The 26,191-nt window shown below is 44.9% G+C and overlaps 1 protein-coding gene across 1 annotated transcript in view; it reads left to right on the top strand.

Moving 5' to 3' along the window:
• Positions 1 to 26,191, top strand: part of csmd1b (CUB and Sushi multiple domains 1b) — a 325,939-nt gene that overhangs the window by 137,326 nt on the left and 162,422 nt on the right. The window contains exon 28 of the mRNA XM_077218011.1: positions 10,180 to 10,374. Coding sequence (XP_077074126.1) covers positions 10,180 to 10,374 — 195 coding nt within the window. The remainder of the gene's footprint in view (positions 1 to 10,179; positions 10,375 to 26,191) is intronic.

Here is a 26,191-nt window from a genome sequence, read left to right as displayed (position 1 = left end):
TGAACATTGTTTCTGACCATGTCCATCCCTTTATGGCCACCATGTACCCATCCTCTGATGGCTACTTCCAGCAGGATAATGCACCATGTCACAAAGCTCGAATCATTTCAAATTGGTTTCTTTAACATGACAATGAGTTCACTGTACTAAAATGGCCCCCACAGTCACCAGGTCTCAACCCAATAGAGCATCTTTGGGATGTGGTGGAACGGGAGCTTCGTGCCCTAGATGTGCATCCCACAAATCTCCATCAACTGCAAGATGCTATCCTATCAAATGGGCCAACATTTCTAAAGAATGCTTTCAGCACCTTGTTGAATCAATGCCACGTAGAATTAAGGTAGTTCTGAAGGCGAAAGGGGGTCAAACACAGTATTAGTATGGTGTTCCTAATAATCCTTTAGGTGTATTATCAAGTTAAACCAAACTTTTATTTTGAGGGGTTGTGGTGAAGACCTTTGAGTTTCCTTGTGTTAATGATATAACGATCGTTTTTCTTAAAAGAAACTGTAAAATGCTGATGACCTTCAGTGACTCTCAGAGCGGCTCTTGAAATGAAGTTCATGCATTCATGTTCTTATATATTGAGACTGCAGAGGCTGAAAAACACTGTGAGCGTCACGTATGCTTTAGTGTGTGTGGTAAATGAAACCAGGCGTCTGCGCCACACAAAGACACGCAGAACATGCAGGATTCGTATTTAAATAGTCTTACTCTTGCGCCAAGATGTGTTCTCAGGTAATGAAATTTAGCACCGATTGATTTAATGTGCATCGGTACTCGGTAGTACCGACGTAATTCGAGTTCGGTACCCAACCCTACCGGAAACGAGTTAGCATTTCAACATTTTTCCGGTTCCATCGTACTAAAGTCAATGGGTTTTTTGAATGGGTTTTTGGTTAAGTCCTTAAAAAGGGGCCAGTTGCATAAACATAGCCATTATGTTAAGACTGTGTATTAAGCACTTGTATGACCAACTCACAGTTAGTCAAGGGCCAATCAGTCTTACTTTTTGATAAAAAAAAAAATAATTATGAAGGGTATAGTTTAAGGGTATGTTTACATGACAATTATGTACTAAAAATAGAAAAGTTTTTCCTTTGCATCTTTTGCATACAGATGACAGCGTTGTCAAAACGATCAGCGTTCACATGGATCCGTGGAAATGATTATAAGCGCTGTATTATGCTGCCAGGCCATTAGTTGTCATGGTCATTTTGTAAAAAAAAGCTACTCGTCTCTAGACCGAACACGTAATAACGCCACCGTTTTCACAAATTCCCATCTTTGTCGTTTACACGGGGACAATAACGGTATTGTTTTCAAAAACGTGCAATTTGATACCCGTTTTCAAAAGTTTGCATTTTCAGGCCCTCAAAACGCTGTTATCGTGTAATTGAGTGGCCAAAACACACATGTTTTCTGTTTTTAGTTGAAAACTGTGTTGTGTAAACAAAAAAACAAAAAAAGGTACCACTCTATGTTAGGTGTCTTTAACTACTATGTACTAACATTTAAATCAATCATTGGATACAATGCACTTATTATGTACATAAATGTTTTTTACATTTTAGTTATGTTCTTATAATTACCTGCATGTAACTGCATCTGTAATTCATTTCTGTAATTGCAGCTATAATTACACTGTTCCCCTTCCCTTTTAAACCATCCAGTCCTAACCAAACCACCAGTCCTAACCTTATCCCATATCCCACCTCAGTATCAGCAGAAGTGTTGGTAACAATTTCTATGAAGTCTGTATTTATAATGGATAATAAGGGTATACTTAATGCATTGTAAAACATGCATAATGCCTTATAAACAACATTACAATATGTTGTAACATATTATAAATAATCATAACAACTGTTACAATACATTATAATACTAACCTATTTGTGCTAATAACTTTTAAGAGTAAAATGCATTATAACACCAGATGAAGCCTGCATTCACAATGTATCATAAGGGTATTCTTAATTCATTATAATAGATGCATATATAATGTTTTGTATCATCTCATGAATAAACGTAACAACAGTAATAATACTTTTATTTATTAACAGTGATTTGTCACATACAATGAATATCATTGTATCGACTTAAGCCATAATGAATTATAGACCACATAGTTTTAAATCTTTTACTTTCTCAAGTCTCATAACTTGACATTGTTTTAAGATCTGCACAGACAAAGTAAAAGATAGTAAAAGATACTATGATAGAATGTAGTATGATAATACTACATTCTATCATAGTATCTTTCACTGCTTAAAGTAATTTGACAAAAACAAAGTCTTCTTTTAAACATCTAAAAAGCTTTATGATGAAGCCTTAATATTTATAAGTGGTCTTTGTCTGCTTTAAGTAAAGTAACGTCCTGGTTGCGTATGCAACCCACCGTTCCCTGAAGGAGGGAACGGAGGACGTAGTCGACGCGACTGAAATGGGATCACGCTTGGGAGCCTATCGTCTTCGAGTATTATTGAACGAGCCAATACACATTGGCGTGCGAGATTTGCATCTCACACTCCGCCCCGCAGCGCGGGTATAAATACGGAAGTGGATGCACGCACCATTTGCTTTTCGCTGAGGAGCCGAGCGTAACTCGGAGTCAGCGGTGGTCCAGCGGTAGTGGCAAGGGGACTACGTCCTCCGTTCCCTCCTTCAGGGAACGGTGGGTTGCATACGCAACCAGGACGTTTCCTTTCAGTCGATAACGTCGGACGTAGTCGACGCGACTGAAATGGGATCAACCATTGAACACGCCACTAACGCTGCCACCTTCCAGTGCCTAGACAAAAGCCTTCTGATCCTCCCGACGTTCTAGCGGAAAAGGACAGGGCTTAGGCCAGGAAGTCGCTGCTGTTCCACAAGACCCACTCAGTTAGACTTGGTAACACTGGGAAAGCGTGCCCAACATTGGAAGGAAGGGACGCTGCGGAGCCCAACCAACCCGAAAGGGGGGGGGGAAATACACATATGAACTGGGCGGAGAGCCGGGCAGTATAACATATGGAATGTCACTGGGGGGGCTCCAGCCTAGCGAGGGGGGAGACACACCAATTTACAGTGACGGCAGGACTCTGCCAAGGGAAAGACACGGGCTCACCTTGGGGAGCCGTATCGTGGAAGAATACACATATGGGGTCGCCGTAGGGACCGCAACATATGGACCCAGCCTAACACAGGTTCCACACTGCATACGAGTGGTAGGCCTAACACCAGACGTTCCGCCACGTCCGACGTTGGGGGGGGTACGGAGGAGCTCAACAGGTTCCGGACAAGGGAATTCCACCGGAGCGAAATGGCGCACGTATCCGGTCCGTAAGAGGGGAATGGCGCAGCAAGCCGACACTGAACCGGGGCTCACGGTGTTACTGGCTTCTATGAGAAGAGAGCACACGGGAAGCAACCGGCTCGACACGTAGGCTATAGAATCTAGCAAACGTATTAGGTGTCGCCCAGCCCGCAGCTCTACAGACATCTGTCAGCGAGGCACCCTGCGCCAACGCCCAAGAAGCGGCAACACTCCTTGTGGAGTGAGCTCGCAGTCCGGGGGGACAGGGTTCACCTTGGGACTCATACGCCAAGATGATGGCATCCACTATCCAGTGGGCCAACCTCTGCTTGGAGACAGCCTTTCCCTTCCGCTGTCCTCCATAACAGACGAAGAGCTGCTCTGAGGTCCTAAAGCTTTGCGTTCTGTCCACGTACAAGCGCAGGGCGCGAACGGGGCAGAGAAAAGCCAGGGCTGGGTCTGCCTCCTCCGGGGGCAGCGCTTGCAGGTTCACCACCTGGTCCCGAAAGGGGGTGGTAGGAACCTTGGGCACATATCCAGGCCGGGGTCTCAGGATAACGTGAGAGTTAGCCGGCCCGAATTCCAGGCACGATTCGCTGACCGAAAATGCGTGCAGGTCCCCTACCCTCTTGATGGAGGCCAAAGCAAGTAGGAGAACTGTCTTTTGGGACAGAATTTTTAACTCTGCTACCTGCAAAGGCTCGAAGGGCGGTCTCTGCAGTGCGGTTAGCACCAGAGATAAGTCCCAAGAGGGTATGGAGGGGGGGCGAGGCGGATTCAACCTCCTCGCTCCCCTCAGGAACCTGACGATCAAGTCATGCTTCCCCAGGGATTTCCCGTCTACTGCATCGTGATGTGCGGCAATAGCGGCGACATACACTTTGAGGGTGGAGGGGGACAGCCGACGCTCCAAAGCCTCTTGCAGGAAAGAAAGCACGGAAATGACCGAACACCTTCGGGGGTCTTCTCCTTGAGAAGCACACCACTCAACGAACAGTTTCCACTTCAGGGAGTAAGCAAGCCTCGTAGAGGGGGCTCTCGCTGACGTGATGGTATCTACAACTGCCTGTGGTAGACTACCTAAAACCTCCGCGTCCTGTCCAGGGACCACACATGGAGTCTCCAATAGTCTGGACGCGGGTGCCATATGGTGCCCCGTCCCTGAGAGAGTAGGTCCTCTCTCAGAGGAATAGGCCAGGGAGGAGCTGTCGAGAGGAGAAAAAGTTCGGGGAACCAGGTTCGGTTGGGCCAATAAGGGGCAACTAGCAAAACCTGCTCCTCTTCCTCCCTGACTTTGCACAGTAGTTGTGCAATAAGGCTCACTGGGGGAAACGCATACTTGCGGAGGCCCCGGGGCCAGCTGTGAGCCAGTGCATCCGTTTCGAGGGAATAAAACAACTGGCAATGGGACGAGTCCGGAGAGGCAAACAGATCTATCTGTGCGGCCCCGAAGTGGTCCCATATCAGCTGGACCGCCTGGGGATGGAGCCCCCATTCTCCCGAGGCCACAATCTGTCGTGAGAGCTCGTCGGCGGCACGATTGAGCAGGCCAGGGATGTGAACGGCACGAAGCGACCTCAGATGCTTCTGACCCCATAGGAGGAGGTGGCGGGCGAGTTGTGACATGCGGCGGGAACGTAGACCACCTTGGCGGTTGATGTACGCAACGGCCGCAGTGCTGTCCGTCCGGACCAGTACGTGCTTGCCGAGCAGCGTCGTCCTGAGGCGTCTCAAAGCAAGGAGTACTGCTAACAACTCGAGGCAGTTGATGTGCCAATGCAGGTGGGACCCCGTCCAGGTGCCAGCTACTGCATGCCCGTTGTACGTGGCCCCCCAGCCAGTGTTGGAGGCATCTGTGAAGACCACAGCATGCCTGGACACTTGTTCTAGGGACACGCCGGCCCGGAGAAACGAAAGGTCCGACCACGGGCTGAAGGTTTGGAGGCAGGCCGCGGTGATTCTCACAGGGAGCGTGCCTCTCCGCCACGCCCACCTCGGGACTCGGTCGCGAAGCCAGTGCTGGAGTGGTCTCATATGAAGCAGGCCGAGCGGCGTAACAGCGGCTGCGGCTGCCATATGCCCCAGGAGCCTCTGAAACTGTTTCAGAAAAACCACTGTTCTGCCCTTGATAAAATTCAGGCAGTTCAGCACCGACCGGGCGCGATCCTCTGTGAGGCGCGCCGTGTGTTGGACCGAGTCCAGCTCCAAACCGAGAAAAGAGATCCTCTGCACAGGGGCGAGTTTGCTCTTCTCCCAGTTGACCTGAAGACCCAGCTGGCTGATGTGCTGGAGCAGCAAATCCCTGTGTTCGCATAACAGCTCCCGAGACTGAGCTAGTATCAGCCAGTCGTCGAGATAGTTGAGAACGCGAACGCCCTGCTCTCTCATGGGAGCGAGGGCTGCCTCCGTAACTTTCGTAAAGACACGGGGTGACAGGGCCAGCCCGAAGGGTAAGACTTTGTACTGATACGCCTGACCCTCGAACGCGAAACGCAGGAATGGCCTGTGTCGCGGCAGGATGGAGACATGAAAGTACGTGTCCTTCAGGTCGATCGCTGCAAACCAATCCTGGGGACGGACACAGTGGAAGATGCGTTTCTGCGTCAGCATTCTGAACGGGAGCTTGTGAAGGGCCCGATTCAGGACTCGCAGGTCCAGGATTGGTCGTAACCCACCCCCTTTCTTGGGTATAATGAAGTACGGGCTGTAAAAGCCGGCCTTCATATCGGCTACCGACACCGGCTCTATCGCGTCCTTCGCCAGCAGGACCGCGATCTCCGCGCGCATGACAGGAGCAGATTCGCTCGACACTGAAGTGTGGCGAATGCCACTGTACCTGGGCGGACTCCGGCGGAACTGAATCGTGTAGCCGAGCCTGATGGTACGGAGGAGCCAGCCGGACGGGTTGGAGAGCACTTTCCAGGCCTCGACGAACCGAACCAGGGGGACCAAGGGTAACACAGGCATACCCGGGGTGGGGCAGCGCGGTGGAGGGCAGGGACCCGGCTCGGAAGGCCCGTGGGCGGCCCGAAGCGGGGTCTGAGTGAGCCGTGCTGCACTTACCTGTCTCCACGGGGCAACCGAGGACGGGAGAGAAGGCGGATGACCGGGTCCTCGACCGCCTCGTGTTGCGGGCTGGCGAACAAGAGGGGGCTGGGGGGAGCAAGGCTGTTCCACAGGGTCGCAAGCCGCCAGCCTCGCCCTCTTGGGACCCAGGGACGGAGAAATTCGCTCTTCTGACAATTGGGGTACCACTGGACTCCGGAGAACCAATGGTGGAACGGTAACCATCTGAAGAGCTAGTCCCCCCATCCCTGGGTGGCCTGTCTCAGGAACGTTTCTGACACTCGCCCCCTGGCTGGGCGGTGACTGAGACAGACTGGGCGGCCTGCCTGCTGCTGGTTCTACGCTGGGGCCTGGGTGAAGGCTGTTGCGGAGACCCCGCGGAACCGGAGGCAGCGGCAGGGGGGCGCCCTCGGCGACGAACGGGCGGAGGGACTATCTCCGGCGGCAGGGTGAAGGCAACAGCGGGCCGCCGGGATAGGGTGTGTCGGGGAGCCTCCGTCCGAACCTGGGTGGCAGAGAACTGTTGGGCGCAGCTCTCCGCCACGTCGCCGAACAACCCAACCTGGGAAATTGGGGAGTCCAGGAACCGAACCTTGTCCGCATCCGCCATCTCAACCAGGCTGAGCCAACGATGGCGTTCCTGGACCACCAAAGTGGACATCGCTAGACCGACCGCACACGCCGCGACACTCGTACCCCGGAGGGCGAGGTCAGTGGCGGTGCGGAGCTCACTCACGAGTGCCCGGTCCAAACTACCCTCGTGCATGTCCATGAGTGTCTTGGCCTGGTAGACCTGCAACAACGCCAAGGCATGCAAAGAGGAAGCGGCTTGCCCGCAAGCTCTGTAAGCTCTGACCGCCAATCCTGACGCGAACTCACAGGCCCGCGAGGGGAAACAAGGATCCCCCACCCAGGACGCAGCGGCCGTTGGACATAAAAGAGTCGCAACAGACCGCTCCACTGGAGGGATAGCCTCATAACCCTTCACCGCTCCTCCGACAAGGGTAGTGAGGGAGGAAGAACTACTCAAGTCGTTTTCAGCAGTAAAAGGTGCCGTCCACGACCAAGTAAGCTCTTCATGCACTTCGGGAAAGAAGGGCACTGGGGCGGCGGGCTGAGAACCAGCACGGCCCGCCCCGAGATACCAATCATCCAACCGAGACTGAACAGGACACGGTGGAGGGTTCCACTCGAGCCCGACAGCCTCGGCGGCCCGTTTCAGCATAGCTGATAACTCTGGATCCGGCTCGGGCAACATTGAACTCCCGGAGGGAGACAACGCAGCCGAGTCGTCATCTCCAGACATCAGCTCACCCTCCGATGCTGCAATCGACATCCTGTCCCCCAGGGGAGCCCCGAGTGGAACCGCTGGCCCACCCATTACAGATGGACCAGCAGATAACACCGGAGGCTCCAATGGTAGCAGTGGAAGGGAGGGGTGAGGAGCCCACAGGGAATGGTTACCGGGCGGGACATCCAACACTACCCTCCGGTCACCCATCCCATGCAGCACCCGGGGGTGGGGCATGGCAATGGGGACTCGCTCTCCGCGGACGAAGGCGAGTCTCGCCCTCAACACTGCGACAGTCATGTTCCCACAGTGAAAACATGAGCTGTCCACAAAAGCTGCCTCAGCGTGCTGTAAGCCCAAACACGTGATACAACAATTGTGACCATCAGAGAGAGACAGGGAACGACCGCACCCAGAAACGCACGGGCGGAATGACATCTTGAAAAAGACGCAAACGCACCCGTGTTGCTCTTTTAGGAAGTGAAAACCTCTCACCAGTGCCGGAGCACACAGGGGAATGACCGCGGCAACACTGACACAGGAATGGTGCACCCTGTGCCAGTGAAGCACTCACTTTCTCGCCCTCAACCGACCGTCAGACAAACAAACACAAACAGAAATTTGGTTGCTGTGAAAACAGCAGTTGAGAGCTTGAAGCTCGCGATCACCGCTGCACTCGCGCTGTAACCACCGACACCAGGAGAGACTTCCCAAAGAAGCGCCGACACACTCGCTCGTTGTACAACAACACTCTTCAGATCCAGACATGAAGCTCGGCTCCGAAGCGAAAGGCAAATGGTGCGTGCATCCACTTCCGTATTTATACCCGCGCTGCGGGGCGGAGTGTGAGATGCAAATCTCGCACGCCAATGTGTATTGGCTCGTTCAATAATACTCGAAGACGATAGGCTCCCAAGCGTGATCCCATTTCAGTCGCGTCGACTACGTCCGACGTTATCGACTGAAAGGGAACAAAAGTTGAATCTTCTTTTAAACAGCCATACGATATCATGAAGTGGAGACATTTCATTTTGAAGGTAAAATCTAAGTTGTGTGGAAGAGTACAAAGGATTTGCATACACAATGCAAAAGACGTTTTATTCACAGAAACTGTAATATTACATGGTTTTACCAAATCCGATACCTATAGAAATATATGGAAAAAAAGTATGCCGATTGAATAGGTTGCTTTATATTTAAATATACAAAAAGAAACTAGAAGGTTGTTTTTAACACACATTTTCAATTGATATTTAGAAGTGTTAAAGTGTATATCCTCATAATGATATGGAAATATACATTTAAATGTACAATATAAACAGTTATATACAGCTTTAGGTGCACAAAAGTGCACAAAAATATGTTCTTTTACAGTCTGGTTAACCACATTCATGTAAATTGTATTTTCTAATGTCATGCATAAGGCGGCCAAGAATGTGTAAGGGGTGGTTCCTGCACGTTCAGTGGTTAACTGTTACTTTTTTAATATTTGATTGTTTCCTATAAGGCTAATGCTAATTTCAGTGTGATCTAGTTTAAAGGGATAGTTCACCCAAAAAGGAAAATTCTGCCATCATTTACTCACCCTCAAGTTGTTCCAAACCTGTATGAGTTTCTTTCTTCTGTTGAACACAAAAGAAGATAAAGAATGCTGGAAATCAAACAGTTGATGGTAGCTATTGACATCCGTAGTATTTTTTCTTACTATGGCTGTTTGATGTCAATGGCTACCATCAACTGTTTGGTTATATTATTGAAATAATGACAACATTTTTATTTTGGGGTGAACTATCCCTTGAAGTGCACTGGAAACTCTTTTACATTTAAAACAATAAAATACTGTTTTTTTGATTTTACATATGGAACACTTTTTTATTTCCTAAGTATTGCAATACAAATGTTCAGAGCAAATCAAAAATGTTCAAAGCAATTGTGTTATAACCACTTCATGATATCTTATGGCTGTTTAAAAGATGACTTAACTTTTGTTACTTTACTTAAATCAGACAAAGTTTTAAATATTATAACCACATTATAAAGCTTTTTAGATGTTTAAAAGAAGACTTTGTTTTTGTCACTTTATTTTAAGCAGTAAAATAACACTCATAAGATGTAGTATGATACTGTGCAGATCTTAAGTAAGGGATAATCCATGGCTAGCTGTGCATTAATCGATTTTAATGCACGATGTGGAGGCAAAGAACCGCCCGATGCGACGCCCGATATTCCAAATCTATTTGTCCTGTTGTTGGAAGTAGCACAAGCATGTGGAGTAAGCCAAAAATAGAATGGCCATGCAATTACTGTCGGAAACTCAATGCAGAATTTTAGAGATTTTTCCCATTCAAATAGACATAACTGCCTAGAGCCATTACGCAGATGCCTGCTGAGAGATCTGACTTGGTTTTAAAGGGACTTTTTTGTCATTTTCTGATCCAATCCCTCCAATTCAATCCATTTTTTCCCTTGATTATCCAAGTAAACAATTTCTTAAAATGTTTTTTATATATATTTTTGACAGAAAAGCCACGAGAGTCATGCTTCGACCCTGGGAATATTATGAATGGAACTAGATTGGGAATGGACTACAAGCTGGGATCAACTGTTACGTATCAGTGTGATTCTGGGTACACCATTGCGGGACCACCCACTCTCACCTGCATCATTGGGACTGATGGGAAACCTGTATGGGACAAGGCTCTGCCTACATGTAAAGGTAGGACCTGAACTGTGCTGTTTTTGTACAGAGGCATAAGGGGTGTTGATAGGAACTACAGAAATGGGAGTGTAGATTTTTATGGTTGCACAGCAATGATAAGTCTTTTAACTCAAACGGTGCATAATGTGTTTTTACACTGTGTAATGGTCTGGGTGAATGCTACTATACTTTAAGACCCATGTTTGGGGTGTCCCGAGCCCTGCATTCAGGGGGAGAGTAAAGGAGGCGAATGTTTGGATTATGCCTTCTTTAAACAAAATACAATTGTTAACTGTAACCTGTGTCAATCAGATTATTTATAACGCATTGCCACTATAGGTTACAACTGATCCCAGACTTATGTTATATGTTGGGTTGTGTCTATTAACTTAACATTTTAAAAAGAATGGGATGAAGTACATTTTATTTGTCAAGTATTTATTTCACTGGATTACTCAAAAATAGACATTATGATATGAATATTTAATCCATAAATCATTGTTCTCATTTAATTACCATAATTCATTATTCATAAATTATTCATACCATGGCATATATTTTTTCTCCTTTGGATACCACCCACCAAAACAGGACATTTTTAATTATTGCTGGGTTTTTTTATTAATTAATTAGTTAATGTTTTCACAGATTGTTTGGTGCATTGATTTTAGAACCTTCATTTTTGTCCTGCACTTTTAAATGCAAAGTATTGATGCATGTTAATTTGATTAAGCACTTCTTCGTTTAAATAAATTAGCAGCAGCCTCCTTATCAGAGACATTATTCCTTTTGTTGTTTGCAATCTTGAGAGTTAATTGATTAGGCCATTGTTCCATGCATAGTTCTGCTCTGTCACACTGCCATTATTTATTGGGTTTGGAGAAACTGTCTGGTTCTCCCATTGGCTTACACAGAGAGAGAGAGAGAGAGACATATGCGGACAGAGGGCTTCAAAAGAACAGCGCCCAGGTCTTTGTCCCTTAGTGACAGAAGAGAGAGCTTGGGTGGTGACAAGTGCCACTCATTCACACATTTCCTGTCAATCTGAGACCTTTCTCATTTCTCCAGCTTCCTCCTCTGTCTTCCATTTCTTTTTTCAAACCTTCTGGGTTTTGGTCACATGTTCAGGGATCTAGCAGTCAAGGCAAATAATAGAACTATCAGGGATATATACATAATCCAAACCTGCCTTGGTTGAGTCAGTGTTTTTATGTCCAGCCCAGTTGATCCGCTCAAATTGCATTTCATTCCATGCCGCTAGCTATGCAGAAATCACACACTTCACTGTTATGTAATTCCCATTGTTTCTGTGATAATAGCTCAAATCACATGACAAAAGAAGCATGTGCTCCCTCTGAACCCAGCATGTTTAAAAACAACACCAGGTTATAGATATGAGCATGCAATGAACATCATTGACCCCAATGTAAAGGTCAAGCAAGGGTTTTTGCACCTCAGTAGCATCCGTTGATTATTTAACCTCTTTTGATGGAGATGGAAAGCCGCCGATGCCCTTTGCGAGACAGCCTCATTTCCGCACTCCAGGAACATTTTGTTTGTCCTCACTGATGGAATTTCCAGCACGTTGCTTTGCCCATCTTTATGCATGAGCTGTAACTGTGGGGCAGAGACATATTCCTATACAGGTCATTGTTGAGCTAACATAATCATCTGATTGTGTCATGAGAGATGCTTTATTTGAACTTAATCATCCGCACAGAGTGTACGCAAGCCCACGTTCGTACAATCCATTAGCTTTCTGCCTGCTAAGAATCCCCCCCGGCTCCTCTATTAGTTAAGTGAGGATGTCTACCAAACACAACTGGATTCTGGAGAGGTTGGACAGCCTGACTCAGTCTATATCACCCTCTTTAAATAACGGTAGCAGGGATAAACATTTTTCTTTTCTTTTTTTAAATATTGAAGTGTTGCAGTCAGTTGCAGTTCAATAGAGACAGTTTGCTGCTTCAGTTAGGCATTGCTGTTGAAACACCAGCATGCTGGTTTATTACAGTTTTGTAGAAACTGCTAAAACCCCAGGAACTGCCTAGCAACTACTGAGATCACCTTCGCAACAACATGGCAAGGCATATGCTACTTCAAACTTTAGGTCTCTCTTCGAACTGTCAAGTATTCAAAGGCTCGTATAACATTCAGACGTCAGACTATTTAAAACTTAAAGGCAAGGCTGTCAACCCAACATGCAGATTTTGGGTTGCACTTTTTTTTTTACAGTGTGTGTAGTTACAGTGTAGCCTACTTACCTAAGAAAGTACTGGGTAATGTAAGGTAACTTCATGGGTTAAGGTTAGGTTTGGTGTAGTTTCAGGGTTAGTACATAGTTATTACCCAGTTATTGTAATTACTATAAGAAGTACATAGTATGTACATGGGGAACAGTACTGTAAATTTAAGTGCTACCAAATTTTCTAGTTGTGGTTAGTGCTGGTTTGGTCCTTGTCTAGCTGGTGAACCAAAACAGCAATCCTGTCCAACAGTAAGACTTATCCAGTGAAGGGTTGATGAACAGAATAGTCTTTCTGGTGAAGCTGGCTCACTAAAGAAGTCTTGTGGATGCTTCACCAGCATCCCTTTCAGCTAGAAATTATAAACCGTAGGTCTCACACCGTAGTGATCATATATAGGGATGCACAATATATCAGAATCATGTATATAAAATTGTATATAAGTGTGTCACATTTTATCCACAAACATGCTGCACTGTTGTAGGGCAATATACTTTATTGCACATCCCAACTGCTTGTTTGCTATATTATCCCCCAGCTCTAATCTGCTAAATGTGACTATAAGGCATGAAAACATTAAGATATTATAAACATTAACAATACGATTTTCCGCTCTCAAGCTGTTTTGAAACTATGTGTATTGTGAAAAGTGATATACAAATACATTTAACTTGATATTGGATATCTTCTGATTTTAGATAAATATCAGTTTGTTTTTTTACTAGAAATGTATGTAGCTCAAACAGTACATGTCTAACAAATAATAATAATAATAATTCCAAAATCACCTCTGATTTTTGACCCCACTAATATCTCAGTGTTACTTTATGATCACTGATATACTATTATGGTTTTTATTACTATTTTGAATTTCATGTTTTAGTTTTTGTTATTTTAATACATAAAATTAAACTAAATTAAAATGAAAAATGGTGTCAGCTAGATGATTTATTTTGTTTTATTTTATTTTAGTTATTTGATTATTTGATTACAAATAACAAGTTTTTAATTTAAGTTACCTCCAGGAACCCTGCTCAGTATTGTACTTGTTTATCAGTCAGAAGTCACTAATCATTGACATACAGAAGTATTTTGTGGTGGTTATGGTGCATTGATTCACAGACAGCAGTTTGTGGAGGTTAATCCTTTTAACCGTCCTCAGTCAGAGCCCTTTAATGCAGAGGTGTGAGTTTAGACAAAGTAAAAGAGACTGTGAGCCATTTGCGATGCTTTTATACACTGCCGCTGCAGCTTCCTTTTATCAATAGTCCATTTTTACAGCTAATGAGGTAAATGGCTTGCTGAGTACTTATGACCTTTTAGCCAAAGTGGGCGCTTCCAAGTAGTCCAGTGAGAATGAGTCAGATTTGATTGGGGGGTGGCAACGGATGAACGGACATATCGGAGTTTCACTTTGTGGGTTGGGCGATGGCTTAAACAGAATGCAGTAGGCACAATTGAAAATTGTTCTGAAAACCAAAGGAGATGTGAAGCAAATGTTGCCGTTTCACGGGCCATTTCATCATATTGTCTGTCACTTCAGTGTATTTCTAGTCTCCAAAATCTGTTATTTATGTCACCTTCAGCAAGGAGAGGCAGCACAACATCACCGCATTTATCCATTGTGTCGACCTCCAGCGATACACAGTGCACATAGTGTTCAAAGCTTAACTAATATACTGGAGCCTTAGGCCAGGCTAATGACTTTAACAAGATCATTTAAGAATTAATGGGGTGTGATGCTCTCTCATCATTTAAGCCATGCAAGCAGATGCATACATACAATGCACATGTGACACATGGCTGAAATACACTTCTGATTTCATATTGGCATATAACCACTTGAACCCACTTGTAGGAAAACAAATAGAAGAAATTGTAACATTCAACCTGATGGCTATAGAAATGAATGTTCCTTTTCAAGACAGGCATCACCTGTTGTGACGTGTTTCACAGGATTCGCAAGTGCAATGCTTTACCAAGTGAGCTACCGATCAAGTTTATATGTCAAAAAAGCCATTTGGGAACTGTGGTCAATTCAAAAAGTTGTCAATTCAGCTGGAAACTTCAGGGAATTGATCCTTCGCAGGGAGCTTGATTGACAGGTGATCTGACCAATCATGCTTCGCCATCCGCCATTTTGTCCGACCAAGCAGTCAGGAGAGTTAGTAGATTAACATGGGAGGATTTGAACTTGAAAAACTGAATATACTGACACCTTTCCACGGTTAAAACAACATTCCTTCTTATGTTCATTCATGTTTATTTGATGCTATAAATGAGATGGTCGGTTCACGAGCAGCTTTAACTGAGGCTCTACAGCGATCTGTCACAACACATTAAAGAGCCACAAAACGGTATTTATTGTTTAAAATTTCTTTTAAAAAATGACCAAATTTGAAAGGTGAGACTTTGTTTAATATGTTTAATATCAAAAGTAACCGAAAAGTAACCTGGTCTGTCCTGTCTGTCAGCGTATTGTCAGTCTCCTCTCTGATCCGCGATGCATTTTTCACTGCGTGAGAACATGGTGTGTGCGTGAGAGCAGCGTAGCTTGTCGGACATAGCGACAGTAACTAAGGGGGGCTGGTCTTTGCGAAGGATCAATTGTAAATTAGGTATGTTTTACAAAAATGTAGGTACAAGCACACTTTTCCACTAAGCTTGTGTTGTTTAAAATACCTAAATAGTTTTAAATTCAGTTAAGTAATCAATTTTAAGGCCATAAAAAGTCTTAAGTATCTTAAATGGTATAACAAAACCAGTCAATGAATATGATCTACTATTGATGAATTAAGAGTTTTTAACATGAGTCTGCATTAGCTGATTTATGCATTTAGTGTATTTTGTGCACTACTATTCGTACCATTGTTGTCAGGTTGTATTGCTGATTTCACTTAATTTTAAAAAACAGTTACTGTTCAAGTCGACAGATGATGTAGTTGTACTGCTATTACCCTCATCAGAAACAGCTGTCCAGTTACATAAACAAGATGACCACCAAATTAAATTACTTTTCTTAAAGACACTTTGGCAAAATCTGCACCTGATAAAGAATTAAAACACCTGTAAGATCTAGTCAAGTCAAGTCATCTTTATTTATATAGCGCTTTATGCAATACAGGCTGTATCAACGCAGCTTTACAGTTATACATGTCCCTCAACTCTTTGAATTTTTGTTTATTATATATTTTTGCTAGTTTTATGATAGATTCATCTAACAACAAAGAACCATATACACACACAGCACCACACACAAGGCTCCACCAGAACACCAGAGCAACCATATAACAACATTCTATAAACCACCCAGAATACCCTAACTACTTAACATCCATTTAGAACAAACAGCAAAGCCTACATCCCTTCAAACTTCAAATCAATCTTCAAACTGCTGTTCATATTCATTAATGTAAACTTTCTCTGCTGCATCACTGAACGTGCCCACACACAAATCATGTATGTGTTGCTGTAAATGTTTTTCATGCATGGTCACATTTCCGCCGTTTGGTTCAACAATATATGTTATTAATAATGTATGTAATTTCCACACACTTTACTCTCGTATACATACACTTCACTCAGTCAGCAGCATTCTCCGCAGCATAATTTCTCTGAGATGCTGCTGCAATGAGCATGGCTTCTGAGGACCGGGGGTTGTTGAAACCTGGTTGTATCACACACATAAGGAGAATCTTCACAGATTTTCTTCTTTCAAATCTCAGACCTGTACACACTTCAAGATTTGAAATTCATGGCGCATCACTCACTACAAGATTTTCTTAAGATTATCATGCCAGATTTAGCACCTCATGTAAACAAAATGGATAGTGTGTCGTGGCAACTTCCTGTAGACATTATATGAGGAGACATTATAAAGGCAGTCGTGTTGTTTCCACATTTCCTCCAGCCGTTCCTCCTCTGTTGTCCACCGGACCTATACAGCTGCTTGTTGTTTCGCGGTCGCCATTTCAAAAGTTCCATCACTTCCGTCTCCTTGTAGACTTTTCTCTAATTGTAATCATAGTCGTAATCATCCCAAATTTAAAATCCTATATATCAAACATGTTTGAGGTTTAAGATACGCCTTGCACCGGGGGAATCTTGTCATAGTTCCTTGAACTATTGGCAGAAGTACCCGGACTTTGGTGTGTTCGCACAGCAGGAACTAGGAACGATTTTAATTCTAGGAACACTCCTTTTGTAGGAACTAATTAGCTCCTAAGGTCTATAATCTGTGCACCCACCCAAACACCAGCACCCACCATTTTTAGAAAAGCTGTGTAAACACACAGATTATAGCCAATATATTTACTCCAGAAACTAACTCTACGAACATGAAAAACAGTGATAGATGGGCCTCTCAACCGTTACGCTGAGGAGAAAATCCAACGCAACTTTGAGGGGACCAAGTGAAACATGATTATGTATTTCTGCTCAGCTAGTACCCTTTTACCCTTTCATATACTGTCTACTTTCTATGTAGAACAGTTATATCTATTAACATATTAGACAGGACTGTTAGACAGATTGTAAACTATGAACACGGAGAATGTGAGCATTGTGTGCTCAGGCTCTGGCATTCTCAGCTGTGTCAAAATAAAGGTCATAACAACAAGCGCGGCTTACGTCACTTCAGAGTTCCTACTGGCCGTGCGAATGCAACCTGGAAAATGTTCCTAAGGGAACCATTAGTTCTTGGGGAATCACCCTGGTTAGTTCCTAGAACTACCCGGTGCGAAAGCCCCTATTAACAGAAAATCTGGGTTGAACATCGAAACCGACCGAATGTTGGAAGTGTTAATTCGGGAATAAATCGGCCTAAAACTCCTGTAGTCTTAGCCTGGCTTTACTTCATACTCTGGGGTTTCCCTTATGCACTTATACACATGTGCCCTCTTCTAAAACGACACCGATTGTCAACCATTCCGCCAAAATTATAGTGCATATGCTTCTCTGAGAGTGCAAGTAGAGAGTGCAGTGCTTTATGGTGCCTCTGAGTGAAGGTCTTTGTGGCAGATATGCAGATCAGGGTGAGCAGGGCTGGGAAAGACTTGGTTTGAATGTTAAGGTCCTCTCTCCCAAAGACTGCACACATAGAAATGGCTTCTATATGCAATATACCATAAGAATCAGTCCAGCATCAGCTTTCTAATGAAATGTCATGCTGCATTAGTAGCTCATGCAGTGTTAATGGGGTTTCATCAGAACACTCCAATAACTACACTAACTCCTCCAACAGCCAATAATCATGCTTTTAACAAATGCATGTTTGCTTCTTTAACAGTTACTGCTTGCAAAATGGCCATTTTTAATTGAGAAGATTGATTTTAATATGGCTAGTGACAGCTTAACAAGTAAATGCTGTGATACTAAAAATTGGAAAAGACGCTGACGAGCAGGCAGTGACTGCTTGCCTTTTTTTTTTTTGCCCTTTTTTACACGCTTGTAATTTCCCTACCAACGTTTGGAATACTGATGCAGCCCAGAGCCATGTCCCCAAGCTTTTAGACAAAACTCATAAGAAAGAGGTGAGGTCCCTTTAAATAATGAAGGATTTTCCTCTCTTTCTTTGGTTCTCTCACCCAAACAGATCTTTTATTCGTTTCCATAGTAACTAAAAGACTGTCTCAGTACTGTTGAATGAGGACTCTTCCCTGGCTGTAAATAGCAAGAAGCGTGGGGGTTGTGAACACGGTGGCATGGCGCCTCTCAGAGGCCGTACAGATACACGGCTGTTTCTAATCCCGAGAAATCTCCTTTTTGTGGATGCGTGATTTTGCACAACTATGTTTGAGCACTGGATTGTGAGGGAAGTTGGGGTTAGTCAGGTGGCAGCCACAGCTGTTGTCTCCATGCGTATGTGAGGCAGGAACACATGGGCTGCTACATTTAGCCACAAATGCAGTCTGGGCACAACAGAGCGCCGCTAACAACAGCTAATGAGCTGCCGTCTTAGAGAAGATACAGTTATCCCGCGGTGACCTGTTCTTATGTAGGCTAATGCCTGTTTTGATGTCATGCGCTCTTTTTGAGCAGTTTTGGGCTCTCAGTGGATATTTACAGAACATAAAAAGATAAAAGGCTGAATCCAAACGCGGATATGGCTGAATTTAGTGTATGTAGTTTACCACAAGCTTTTGAGCACTCTCTGTTTTATGATCCAAATATTATTTGCATTTTTTTTGTCCTTCTGTAGCGATGGTGTCTTATTTTTCAAGATCATTGCACTGACATTTTGAGTTGCATTAATCTGAATCACTGGCAGCTGTTCATAAATTATTCTGATGTCATACTTTACAGGAATAGATCAACCAAAAGTGGTATGACCCTCATGTTTTTTTTTTTTTTTTTTTTTTTTTTTTAATGGAACACAAAATGAGAACTTGTGAAAGCAGTAAATTGCATTCATTTTTTATTTAATACATCAGCAAAATACACAAGTAGCTATGAAATTAAGTAACTATAAATTATTGATTTTTTGTTTTTGTTGTAATCTACAACTTACAGGGATACTCCAGCAGAAATGCTCTTATTATTTGTTCACAGTTATTCTGCCCAAAATGTATATTACTTACTTTTCTCATGTTTGAGTCCATATAATGATGACATAAAAAGTCCTGAAATCAACATGCTCTGAATCAACATGCACCAATGCTAAATTTTTCTAAATGTCATAATTATTTGTTAACAAACAAGTATTCATTACTTCAATGAGCTCATTGTTTCTGCCTTAAATTATGACATTGTTTAAATTAAAATTATTTTAGCTAACTTTGATTTTGTATATGTACATTTCTGAGATGAATAACTTAGACAGTTACCTCTGATAACGTCCTGGTTGCGTATGCAACCCACCTATCCCTGAAGGAGGGAACGGAGGACATAGTCGACATCGAACATTGAACATTGAACGTGGGTGCCATCATGTCCCGTCCCTGAAATGTATTCAGGGGAAGTCAGGAGGGCTGTCGAGGGGAGCTAGGTCTGGTTGGGCCAATAAGGCGCAACTATAAAGACCTGCTCCACTCCTGACCTAGCACAGTAGGTGCAAGCGACATGAGCGCACAAGACAGGAGCACTGCTCAACACTACATGTGAAGATAACTGAGCTTCAGGAGCATCTGTGCTCAACACCTGAGTGTGATAAATTTCACTCAGCTTCAGGAGCATCTCTGCTCAACATGTGACTGTGATGAAAATCACTGAACTTGAGCATAGCCGCTTTCTTAGAAGGCTCACTGGAGAATGCATTTCTGCGGAGCCCCGGGGCCAGCTGAAAGCCAGTGTCTGTCCAAGGGTTGTCCGCTCAGACAGAAATAACACAACTGGCAAAGGAACGAATCCGGAGAGGCCAACAGATGTAAATGTGCGGCCTCTAAGTGGTCCCTGCCAAGCTGGACTGCCAGGGGATGGAGTCTCCGCTCTCCCTGGCCACAGTTGTCGTGAGGCTTGTTGGCGGCACGATTGAGCAGGCCGGAAGAAATGGTGGAATGAAGCGACCTCAGAAGCTTCCTACTCCAAGGAGGAGGTGACAGGCGAGTTGTGGCATGCGAGGGAAGCTTAGCACAATGGTCGCGATGCCCGGACCAGTACCAGCTCGCTGAGCAGCGGTGGCTCAAAGCGAGGGTGAACTACAACAACTCGAGGCACGAATGTCAATGCAGTCGGAGTTTGCCCAGGCCTCCATTAAAGCATGCCCTTTGTACATGGCCACTAATTCGGTGTTAGTGGACCTCGAGGAGCGGTTGGCCCAGAGAAACGAAAGGTCTGGTCATGGCTGAGGGTTTGGTGGCAGGCCGGGGTGATCTGTTGTCACACAGGGCGTGCCACTCTTCCACGGTCACCTCGGGACTTGATCATGAAGCTAGTGCTGAAGCGGTCTTCATATGGAGGAAGCCACTTCTATATAGTACCAGCCGAACACACTCTTTTCTTGAAGAGATGTGTTGGACCGAGTCCTTCTCCAAACCGAAAAAGAGATACTCAGCCCGTGGTCGAGATTACGGTTGGGAAGCATATTTTTTGGCTTCTACGAACCTGGCCAGGGCCAGAGAACCACAGACGTAACCGAGTTTCGGCAGCGAGGTGGAGGACAGGGACCCGGCTCGGATGGCCCGGAGGTGGCCCGAAGCAGGGTCTGAGTGTCACGAGACGGCCAGGGATGCGAGAGAAGGCGGATGACCGGGTCCTCTAACCGCACCCAGCTGCCGTGTTGGCGAACAATAGGGGGCTGAGGGGTGCAAGGCTTTACAGGGTCGCACACCGCCAGACTCGCCCTCTTGGGATCCAGGAACAGAGGAATTTGCTCTTTCTTTAAAGTGTGGGTACCGCTTGCTCCACTTCTTTTGGGAGCCAGTGGTGGAACAGACACACAAACAAAGACTCCACCCGGCCGGTGGGAGGGAGGGAATGGATCGGTGACCAACTCCAAGAGCATCCTCCTCCATCCTGGGCTGGGCGTACCTACTGCGGCCGGCTCTATGCTGAGGCCTGGCTGGAGGCTGCTGCGGAGGCCCAGGGGAGCAGCAGCCGGGGAACGCCCTCGGCGACGAGCAGGCGGAGGGACTCACACCGGCAGCAGGATGAAGGCAGCAGCTGGCCGCCGGGGCAGAATGTGCCGGATAGCCTCCGTTTGTGCTTGGGCGGCAGAGAACTGTTGGATGCAGTTCTCCGCCGCGTTGCCGACCAGCCCAACCTGGGAAATTGGGGAGACCAGAACCCGAACTTTGTCCGCATTCGCCATATCGACCAGGCTGAGCCAACGATGGCGCTCCTGGACCACTAAGGTGGACATTGCCAGACCGATAGCACATGCCACGACACTCGTGCCCGGGAGGGCGAGGTCGGATGCAGTGCGGTGCTCACCTATGAGCGCACGGTCTGTGCTACCCTTGTGCATGCCTGACACGCCTGTAGAAGCACCATGGCATGCAAGAGGAGGCGGCTTGCCCACAGGCTTTGTAAGCTCTGCCCCTTGGAACGGACGTGAACTCACAGGCCTTAGGGGGGAGACGAACCCCAATTGTAACGGCTGATCGGTCCATTACAGAGGGACCAGCACTTTCAACAGGAAATCGGCTACGGTGGGATGGAGGAGTGAGGCCACAGGGAATGGTTACCGGACGAGACATCCATCACTATCCTCCGATCACCCATCCCACATGGCACCCGGAGTGGGGCATGGATTTGGGGATTTGCACTTCGCGGACGAAGGCGAGTCTCAAACTCAACACCACAACAGTAATATTCCCGCAATGTGAACATGAACCATCCACAAAAGCTGCTTCAGCATGCTGTAAACCCAAACATGTGATGCAACAATTGTGACCGTCAGAGAGGAAAAGGGAACGACCGCATCCAGGAACTCACAGGTGGAATGACATCTTGAAAGACGCAAAAACACCCGTTTTGCTCTTTCAGGAAATAGGACCCATCACCAGTGCCGGAGCACACAGGGGAATGACCGCGGCAACACTGAACAGTGAACTGAAACAGTGAAGCACTCACTTGTCCGCCCTCTAACCAGCCGTCAACACATAGAAACCTTTAGAAAATTGTTGCTGTTAAAACAGCAGTTGAGAGCTCAAAGCTTGCGATCACCGCTGCACTCGCGCTGTAGAACACCAGCACTGGGAGAGTCTTCCAGAAGAACACCGACACACTCGCTCGTTGTAAACAACAGCACTCTTAAGAGACATTAAACGATCGGCTCCGAAGCGAAAGGCAGCTAGTGCATGCATCCACTTCCTTATTTAAACCCGCACCGCAGGGGGCGGAGTGTGTGATGTAAATCATGCCCGCCAATTCCATTGGCTTGTTCAATAGTACTCGAAGATGACTGGCTCCTTGGCGTGATCCCATTTCAGTCGAAGTCGACTATGTCTGACGTTCACGACTAAAAGGGAACAGATCACTCTAAATTGTAATCTGGACTCGTGCATTTTCTGTAAAGCTGCTTTGAAACGATGTGTATTGTGAAAAGCGCTATACAAGTAAATGTGAATTGAATTGAATAAAAACCACACAAAGCAAAAACAGTATAGTAATCCATACAACACCAACTGATGAATCAATGTCTTTTGAAGCAAATGAATAGGTGTAGATAAGACAAATCCTAATATTTTAAACTTATAAACATCACATCCATTGGTAACCCTTTACGATAAAGTCTCATTTGCTAATGCATTAAATTAAATGAGATAACAATGAGCAAAAATCATTGATTAAACTATGTTAATGTTAGTTCACAGTGCATTAAATTACGTTATGTAATAGATAAAAAAAATTATTCTTAAAAAAAATTATTATTAAATGTTGAAATTAACATCAACTAAATGTGGTACATTAGTTAATTTTAACTAACAATGAACAATGTAGTCAACAAATTTTAACAAATGAAACCTAATTGTAAGGTGGGGGGACTGGAGTAACCCTTAAACAGTAAGTGTAACAGTATTAGAAAACATAGACATCAGTTTTATTTTGTTGTATATGCATTTATCTTGTTAAACAAATTAGCTTATTTTAAGCATTTTCTTTTCATAAGAAAAAACTAAACAAAACAGAATGAAATTAAGTGAAAAAAAGGGCTATTACAGCTACAGTACAATTACAGCTCAACCATGATTTATTTATTTAGTTAGTTTTGGGTAAATCTTAAAAATTAAGCGAGAGGACCTGCTGATTAAGTTATTTAACATTTCCCGTAAAAAAATGGTAAATCTCTCGCAGTAAAGTTTCCAGACGAATTCCGTTAAATTACAGCAAATAACCATTTCACAAAATTACATGCAAAAAACATAAAAATACTTATAAAATATATAGTATTTTATTAAATATATTAATATTTATAAAAATATAAAAACTGATTAAATTACAGTATATTACTGTTGATAATGGCTTATTAAACCATGAAAAAACGGATAGATTATGTCAAATTACATTAAAAAGACAGTCAAAATTGATTAAATTACAGTATATTACTGTTGATAATGGCCCTTTTAAACCGTGGAAAAACAGCTAAATATTGTACCGTGGGAAAATGGATAAATTATGTCAAATTACATTAAAAAGACATTTAACTTTCAGGTTAAACTGTAAATTTAGGGTTTTATAAAGTTATTTTATTATCATGCTGTCTATCTACCGTAATTTACTTTTAATATATAGTTTTTCTGTGTAAAATAACAATGAAATTATGTATAAAAATGCAATAAGTACATCAATTCAAATACAAATGTTTGTATATTTACAGTTTTAATTTTTACAGATCCAATTTTGCAATTTTGACCGCAATCTCTAATTAAGTACTTAATAATGGCACATTTACAGTCAAATTCTGTTAAATTAACTAAATGTATAAGTACAGAATACCTGCACATTTACAGTATTAGTAATTTAACGTAAACACTGAACGTCAAGATAAGGGATAGATAGGAAATACAAGCTCAGTATATAATTTACAACGTGTAAAAATACCCATATTAACTGAAATCACAAAAAATGGGGCTGCCATTGTTGTTTTGTATAGTTTCGCGGGCTATGTGACGTCAGAGCTCGTAACTGGGAGTACATCGATCTAGTACGAGTTCACGGGTGGGAAGTCACGGGTTTGACTGCCGTTCCAGTGCACTTTCACGGGTATAAGGTTGGAAAAACACGGGTTACAGGTTGCCTGGAATGCGGCATAAGCAACGGAAAAGTAAACATAAGGGGCATATAAGGGAGACACTAATTACAGGAACAGGTGAAACTGACTAGGCAATAATGACAAGACGAGGGTAACAAGGGGGCGGGGTTACGTAACGAGACAACACAAGCACATGGCCAAAACAAAAGGCCATGTGCTTGTACAAAAAACATGGGTCCGTCATGATTCAGCCTCAAGACTAGGGAAAATCAAGGACAAGAAGGCCGGATCATGACAGAACCCCCCACTTAAGGAGCATTTTCCAGATGCTCCTCAAGTGGACATCAGACGCAAGACAAAACTGACTGTGACATTGACACAAACCAACAAACCATGACAAAAAACAGCAAAGGCATACATGAAAAAACAATGACAGGGCCTCGAAACAGCGCTCTCTGCGGGAGACTTGGAAACAGCGCTCTCCGTGGGAGACTTGGAAACAGCGCTCTCCGTGGGAGACTTGGAAACAGCGCTCTCCTCAGCTGTGGGTACAGGACTTAAGGACATGACAGGAATCTCAAGGATTTTGACTAGACAAGACAGATAGTCAGACAAACTTTTGGCAGCAACAACGACAGGCATCTCTTGACGAGCAGAAACTGTTTGCAGAACCTTCCTAGCGGCTAGATCGAGTGCAACTCTCTCAGCAGGTACTGGGACAGCGCTTGCAGTAGAGGGCTCTGGGACAGCGCTTGCAGTAGAGGGCCCTGGGACAGCGCTTGCAGTAGAGGGCCCTGGACTGCGCTTGCAGTAGAGGGCCCTGGGACTGTGCTTGCAGTAGAGGGCCCTGGGACAGCGCTTGCAACAGTGGGCTCGGGGACAGCGCTTGCAGCAGCAGGTTCTGGACCAAGCAGAAAAGAAGGACGGGAGGCTCCCTTCCTCCTCTTCTTCTTCCTAGGTCGCAGTGCAGATGCCGTTGGCGGACTGGTGAGTGGTTGGGGAACCATGGCGGGATCTGTGTCTGGGGTTGGAAGATCAGTCTCTGGGAGGGCTGATTCCGTCACATAGGACTCTGATGCTGACTCCCAAGAGCTCCATCTCCCTCGCTTGCCGAGTAGACCTTCGGGTCCGGATGATGTCTCGGGAGTGGTAGTGGGACCAGCTTGATTCCCCTGGGAAACAACACCTAGGACACGACCCTCCGGAATCACTGGCAGCTTGACTGGTGGTGATGACAAGATGGACCCCCGGGACTCTCTCCTCGATAAACAATCCACCATATCAGCAAACGAATGGCAAACCAGCCTCTCCCGTTCAGCCAGGGGTGGAGGCGAGTTGAGACCCGCAATGAGGTAGCGGTTTAGGAGGACATCAGGCAGGAAAAACCTCCTCTCGTTGGCGACCCGGGCATACTCCCTCAATGATAGCTCTCCCTGGGAGGGAATCGGGAGTTTGCCCCTCTTAGAGTCAGCGATGGACCTGTGCCACCAATCCTTAAGATCATCAGGGTTATGCTTGACATAAGAGGACGTAATGTCTGCTGGGTTCGGTCTTGGTCGGTTCATTCTGTTATGACGGTGGAAGGTGAGCCCAGGCGCAGACAGGATGCAGTGACACAAAGTTTATTATAGACAGAAAACAGAGAAAACAAAACCCAGGAGGGGGCAAAACATGAACAGCAAAAGAAATGACAAGACTAGACCAGACTAAACTAGACTAGGACTGACAAACTAGACCATAAACTAACTACAGAAACAGGATCAGTAATTCAAGACAAGGGGTCGGGGTTACGTAATGAGACAACACAAGCACATGGCCAAAACAAAAGGCCATGTGCTTGTACAAAAAACATGGGTCTGTCATGATCCAGCCTCAAGACTAGGGAAAATCAAGGACAAGAAGGCCGGATTATGACAAAATGACTGCTGATTTCTGCAGTTATACCTTCTTTTCTTTG

This window comes from Siphateles boraxobius, unplaced genomic scaffold (assembly GCF_051911475.1).
Source record: "Siphateles boraxobius isolate OS27281-9 unplaced genomic scaffold, OSU_SipBor_1 12, whole genome shotgun sequence".
NCBI classification, from domain to species: Eukaryota; Metazoa; Chordata; class Actinopteri; order Cypriniformes; family Leuciscidae; genus Siphateles; species Siphateles boraxobius.
The sequence above is the reverse complement of the archived record's forward strand: the minus strand, read 5'-3'. Positions and strand labels throughout refer to the sequence as shown.